Raw genomic sequence first — 7,066 nt, forward strand, 5'->3', positions numbered from 1 at the left:
CTACAGTCTTGTAATTCAGTGGAGATTTGTGAGCAGAGTACAGAAACAAATGACAGCCTTTAAAGAGGTATAGCTTTAATTACAAAGTAAATTCTTCTAAGAATTTGTTACAACTAATATCAAGCTTTTTTGGACATCCTGAAGACCCACAGATAATTTTGTTATGTATATAATGTAAGGTATAAAAAAAAGGCAGTGATACTTTTTGTAGTGTCAGCTGTGAAATATTTCAGACTTAAAAATCTTTCTGATATGTTTCTACTGAGGTGTTGAATTCATATTGAAAAACTTGCTGATTTCTCAGTCATGGCTGATAGCTTTAGCTGTAGTGCAAACTACTTAATGACCTTTGCAGAAATGAAACTTAAGTATATTAGTTTGATTTAAACTAGGTTGCTTATCCTTATTTATATAAATTGTATCACATACATGATATTCAGACTTCCATATTCATCACTCAGTATTGCACAATAAAGATGTGAGAAGTCAAGAGTTAAAAGCACTATAACCAAACTGCAGACTAGTGATGTCCAAACATCTGTATTTGATGTATTGCTTTGGCTCTGTTTACTAAAGCTCCTAAATATCATTCTTAATGAATAAAAATGCTTAAAAAATGTTGACTTGATTTTTAAAAACTTCCCTCATCTTTTTAGGGCTTTTTTGAACTAATACCACAGGATCTGATTAAACTTTTTGATGAAAATGAGCTAGAGGTAAGTGTATGATGGAAAAGAAAGCAAATCACAGTGAAACTTAATTTTACTGACTTAAACTTTGGTATTGTTTGTTTGGTTTTTCTATCTTTGTAGTTATTAATGTGTGGATTGGGAGATGTGGACGTGGCTGATTGGAAACTACATACAAAATACAAAAATGGCTACAACATAAACCATCAAGTAATACAGTGGTTCTGGAAGGTATCATGAAGTTCTAATATTTTTTCACTTAAAAATTGTTCAAAAGCTGCTGCCTTTCTGCTCTGCTAGTTTATTGTGTGATTAAACAATAGATTAGGTAAATATTATTTGACCATTAAAATTCCTGAGGAAGTAAGAAAACTAAAGATGAGATGCATGGTAAGAGTGTAAATACAATACTGATGCTTACTTTTTCAAAAAAATCTGTGTCTGTCTGGGGTTAAAAATATTTCCGTGTAGGTTTTTCTGGCATGGTTACACTAAAGAGGTGTTAAACCCTTCTGTTTAATAAATTACAGGAATTTGGCTGCTAGTTCATAACATCAGGAAACTTCAAAGAAAGTAGGGGCCAGATCTTCAAGGGAAGTATTTTAACAGCCTGCTAAGCCAGTAACCATACTCTTGTTACAGTACCATTAAAAAATTGTTGACTTCATAGGCAGAGAGGTATACTGTGGGTATCACTAAAAATATGTATTTATATCTCACAGAAAATGATTTAGAGGTAGGTATTGTGTTGCATGAGTCTACTAGCTTAAACCCCTAATTTAAAAATAAATCTTTAATTGTAATCATTATCATACATAGGCAGTCTTAATGATGGACTCTGAAAAGAGAATAAGATTACTTCAATTTGTCACTGGCACATCCCGTGTTCCCATGAATGGGTTTGCTGAGCTGTATGGTGAGTACTTATGATTATCTTCACAATTGAGTAATAGAGAACCTGAAACCAAAATTGTCCTGATGTTTGACTTCAGACAGAGGCAAATTATTTTTCAAATTCTGCTTTGAAAATTAGTATATATTGGTAGTTAGAAGAATCAAAGTTAGAGAAGAGTCACTTAGATGACACGTGTGTCCCGTGTTCTATAAACACTTTGTTTTGATTCTGGTTTTGGAAGTTTCTAAATGTATAGGACTTCTCAAACAAATGTGGATTTTTCAAGTTCTCAAGAGCTGCAAAAATCCTGTTTAACACATGATTGAGCTTGAAGAAAATTCTGTTATCCAAGATCTGATTACAAAGACGTGCTGGCATCAGCAGTTAACTTCAGTTCCCCGACTGCTTTTATCTGCTCTCAAGCCACGGTTGTACAGATGCAGTTGTTTGTAAGGATATACTCCAGAGGGGACCACTGCAATGACACGAGTTAAACACAATGCCAGAAGAAAAGCTGTGAACCTACAAGGCAGAGACTGAAACAAGCAGATGACAGCAGGGAGTGACTTCAATGGCAAAGCCAGAAAAGCCACTGTGGAACGACCACGGGTGGGCAGAGAGAACAGCCCAGGAGGGTGGGGATGCTCTGCTGATGGGAAGCCTGTTTGCAGCTGCCATCAGCTATTATGTTTTCTGCTAGACTACTTTATTAAGGCTAAAAGTGCTTGAGATCCTGTGCAAATGACTGAACAGCCTGATTTGCCTATGTGATTAAGCATTTTCTTCTTTATAAACAACACATTAATTTGTTTATAAAACAAAAGAATTGTGAACAAATACCACCCACCACGTGTTCCCATTTCTCTGTGTCCTCATTTTTGTTGTAAATACTTGGTTGATTTTTTTGTGTTCCCTCAGTAAATAAGCTGTGAGTTCCAATGGGGAGGGCAGTGCCCTCAGTGAACTTGAGCCTTGCACCTGAACCTTGGCACTGCAGGTGTTACAGCACATGCTCATCACAGGGAAACCCAATCGGAATTCTGCTGCCTCAGGAGTTCTCTTTTGTCTAAAAACACTACTAGAGGTAGAACTAAAGAATGATCCAGAGAAAGAAACTGCTGAAGCTCTTGGCTTCTTTCTGCCTGGGGTTTAGGATATCCTTGGGCAGTGTTCTGGCCAAGTCCCAGTTTCAGTAATTCTATTGGCTTACTCATGAATGAAAAATTCAATTAACAGTTGTCTTGCACAGTGCTTTCTTTATTTCTCTTGTGGTTATTTCTGTTTTACCGTCCTCACTAAACCCCAGTGAGGATCAGAATCACTTTTCCTGTACCAGCTTTTATTTGAAGAACTGTAGGTGGTTCTTCAGTGCTCCGAGCAGGTCCGCGGTGCTTTGCTGCTGCCGGGCTGTCCCCGTGGCTGTTCCCTTCCCACCCCTGCTGTGCAGCCCTGCATCTGACTTCCTAGCGGAGATCTCCCTCTCGTGGCACAGAGAGGCATTTCTGCTCCTAAAGCGGCAGTGCTTGGACTCCGGGAGCAAATCCACCCAAGCTGGAGAACTGGGACACTCAACAGACATTCTCTGACAAGATAGTGATTTTTTTTTTTTCTTTTTTAAACTACACAGTCTTCTCCAGACGTACACAAATACAGCTGAAGGAAATGGTTACAAAATGCCCTTTGCATCTACTCGGTGAGGGTTGAGAAGTCCAAGAAACTTACAGATATGACATGCTGAAACTTTCAGATGTGACAGGTGTTGAAGGCAAGAGGTAGCTGGGGCTGCACTTGCTAGCCAAAAATGTTCTCTCAGGTACATAAGAAGGTCCTTGATGCACACATATGATCACTGGGTTTCAAAAGGTTCTCAGTTACTCAGCTTTGTTGCTGTGTAGGTAAAGGTGGACATTGAATACTTTCTACGAGGTTAAATAACTTGGCACATGGTGATAAACATGTCTAATTTTTTACATGCAAAATTTATACAGCATAAAATTGTCTTCTCCATAAAATTTTCAATGCCAACTACTATGCATATGCATAGACTTCTGAGCTTAAGCTGTAAAAGTCTCTTGAAATTAAGGTATAGCAAGCAATAATTAAAATACAAGTGATTTTGGATTATTGACAGTTACTGAGTATAGATTGATTCCATTCGTATAGATAGCTCCTACTAATCTCAGAATTAGATTAGAAAGAACCAAAATACTTATTAATTTGAATTTCTGATTATAAAAGGATCTCATAACAGAGTGAAAATTGATGTATTCTTTCCTGCAGGTTCAAATGGACCACAGTTGTTCACAGTTGAACAGTGGGGTACCCCTGAAAAGCTGCCAAGAGCTCATACCTGGTGAGTATTTAATTTAAATAAATCATGACCTTTAGTAAGAGTGATAAAACACTTAAGAGTTCTCATCTGTTTTTCAGCTTTAATCGCTTGGATTTGCCTCCATACGACTCATTTGAAGATTTATGGGATAAACTTCTTCTGGCGATTGAAAACACTCAGGGTTTTGATGGGGTCGATTAAGACACAGAAATTATATAGGTCCAGTGCTGCAATTTCATTTTAAGGGTTTACAAACAAAGTTGACTTTTCCAGGGACTACCATTGTATTTAGTCACATGGCTATTGAATCTTCATAGTATCACATGTAAAATAAGTAAGTATTAAAAATTCACTAACTTTTGAAAATGTATTTTGTCATTTCCACAGTTTTCCGTACTTTGCTGATAAATACAATATACACATTGGATAGGCCAGTGCCAAGTTAAGTCAAAAACTAAAATGTTTTTAAGCAGTTGCCTCTTGTACAATGTTTGAGACTGTCCTGCAGTAAACTACTGAAGTAAAGCTGTGAAGAAATCTTTGCAGAGGGTTTAAATTTGAATTGCTGCTTTAAGAGGAACAGCTGAAATTGTTAAACTGTTTTAAAAAACAAACAAACAAACAAACAAAAAAACCCCACCAAACCCAACAAACTTCATATAATGCAATATCATAGTCTGTGCTGCTTCAGGCTGTTTGCAACAGATCTGCTCTAAGCACTTTACAATTCAGCATATTAGGTAAAACATTGGGAAGCATTTGTTTGCATTATCAGCCATCAGTTTGCAGAACGCTGACTTGCTGACCATTTGTTAGGTTTCTGTTTCTAACTTGCTTTTGTTAAAACAGTGTAACAAACCCAAGATTTTTATACAAAACAGATAAGCAGCATAATTCTGAGTTTTAATGAGAAATTATGTCCAATTTTTGTTTGAATTTGTATACTGATGCTGGTTTATTGAGTGTTCATCACTTTTTTTGATAAATTTGTAGTTCAACGATGGATAATATTTTCAATTCAGCCTTTTGCAACAAATCAATCTTAAAGTGGAATTTGTATGGATATCACTCAGTATTAGTTACTGATAGTTAGAGGCCTTTATTATCCATTCTTGCAGTATTGCACTACATAACAATAAAGAACATGTTTACAGGGTTTTCTGGGCCAAATTCAGCAGTCTGTTGTGTGCAGACTTCTCTGAACTGCATGGAGGTCATGCACACGTGATCAGGTGCAGAATTTGGTTCTGTGATATGTTTACAGGTTGCTAGTTTCTACAGCTGCATTTTTATATTTTTTTCTCCACTGTTAGTCTAGAAACCAAATTTGTTAATACAGTATAACCAAAGTCATAACCAACAATGTGCAATTTATTGTAGATCAACTTGTCGTATAAATATGAGTTTGATTTCTTTTGTAAATGTGGGTATTTTTTGTATTAATGTTAACACTTTCTTTGAGCAAGTGCTGGTTAAAATGATTAGCAAAGTTGGTTCTAAAAGAAAAAAATTGGTTAATATACCTGGCTTGCTCAAATTTTAACATTTTATTATGATGCCAATTAACATTTTATTATGATCTGAGGAAATGACAGTACCTAGCTTTGGCCAGCAAATTTCTGTTAGTCACAGTCTTTATAAATATGCAAGAAGAAAGTGTAGCACATCTCTCTCTGAAGATATGTAAATTATGTAACAAATGTTAATGGGTCTTAAGGGATATTTAAAATCCCACTTTTGTTTTATTCTTTGACTAGGTCATTAGGACTGAGAATATTACATGTAAATAAAGGTAACTTATACAAATTTCCCAAATCTATATGCAGTTTTGTAAAACGTGAATGATATATATCAGTAAATCTGTATAGATTTGAATGTAGCAGGTTTTGTTGCATACTTTAAAGTATAAAATAAGGATCCTGAGAGCAGTAAATAAAAGTTTATTCTAATAAGTTGTGATTCAGTTCTTTGACTACTGTGGGTGAGGCTTTCTTAGGTTTTTAGTCTATATCACTAATTTGGTTTGGTTTGGTAAGGGTTTTGGTAAGAAATCGCCTTTCTCTAAAATTTCTCCTTTACTCCAAAGGTTATCATGTATGTGGAAGTGCTGTCCCATCTGGTGTTAGGGAAATGAGACTTCAGGCACGAACAAGACACATTCAACACTGATTTGGAGGTTTGAGGCACTGGGGGATGTGGTTTTTTCATTCAAAGTTCATTTCTTTCAAGAGACAGGTTTTTAGGTTGGGTGTTAATTTGTATCAAGTCTCTCAAGGTGATGCAGGTGATTTGATTCTTCAACATTTTTGCTGCATCATGAGGCAGAGCTGTGGGTTAAGAGGAAGTTAAAACCAATAATTTCTTTAAAGTGCAACTGAGTCTTCACTTACGCTTCTTGAAGGACACATGACTTAAATTCTTTTTAATTACTATTAATAAGTCACATCTGTAGCATATTAAACAGATTTTTTTTTTTACTAGAGACTGGGTTGAGTACTTCTGCATCAAACCCAAGCAAAATATATGAGTGTAAACTGCTCGTTTTCCTTTTCTATTCTATTGTTTCATACATAAACTTACTTTCTAAGCTGCCTGGTGCCTTGACATTTGATTTGTTCTGTAAATCTATAGCACAGTTTGGTGCTATTTCACTAATTGGTGTCGTCTTTACAGAAATCTGCACTTGTCTCCTTGAAATCCACAGCTGCCTTTGGCACACTGTCAATGTGAAATGTGTCTTGGATCAGCACAGATTTCCTTTTCTTTTTTCTTGTGTACTTTTTTTGGTGCAACTTTGGCATTACTTAGCAAATATATGATACTCATCAATTCTCTAGGGTAGGCATCATTGCAATGGTAACATGCTAAAACACACATGAAGCACCTAAAACTGAATATGTGTAGTTTTTTCATTTTACTAATTTCTTCTGGTCAAAAATAATGTCACTTGTTAGAAGAACAGACTCTTCTGTCTGTTGTTTCTCTTGTTTTTCATGGTCTGTTCCTGTGTGTTTTCCTTTCTGTTTCTCATTAGTTTGTTGTGGGGGTTCTTCACATAGGGCCTTATCTTTTTTTTTTTTTGTATGAGATTCTTTTTTTCCAGGCAGTTTGTTTATTTTAATATGTCCCCCCTTTTAATCAGCTATTTCT

At 35.8% G+C, this 7,066-nt stretch overlaps 1 protein-coding gene across 3 annotated transcripts in view; it reads left to right on the top strand.

The window, feature by feature from the left end:
* NEDD4 (NEDD4 E3 ubiquitin protein ligase) overlaps positions 1 to 5,868 on the top strand; it is a 52,400-nt gene extending 46,532 nt beyond the window's left edge. For all 3 annotated transcript variants that reach the window (XM_051796533.1, XM_051796531.1, XM_051796532.1), the window contains 6 exons: positions 7 to 67; positions 657 to 716; positions 813 to 920; positions 1,509 to 1,605; positions 3,865 to 3,937; positions 4,015 to 5,868. In XM_051796533.1, the coding sequence (XP_051652493.1) occupies positions 7 to 67; positions 657 to 716; positions 813 to 920; positions 1,509 to 1,605; positions 3,865 to 3,937; positions 4,015 to 4,117 (502 nt within the window). In that variant the 3' untranslated portion in view covers positions 4,118 to 5,868. The remainder of the gene's footprint in view (positions 1 to 6; positions 68 to 656; positions 717 to 812; positions 921 to 1,508; positions 1,606 to 3,864; positions 3,938 to 4,014) is intronic.
* Positions 5,869 to 7,066: the final 1,198 nt, after the last annotated feature.

The sequence above is a fragment of the Manacus candei genome, unplaced genomic scaffold (assembly GCF_025592945.1).
Source record: "Manacus candei isolate 608988 ecotype Guabito, Panama unplaced genomic scaffold, ASM2559294v1 h1tg000046l, whole genome shotgun sequence".
Classification (NCBI taxonomy): domain Eukaryota; kingdom Metazoa; phylum Chordata; class Aves; order Passeriformes; family Pipridae; genus Manacus; species Manacus candei.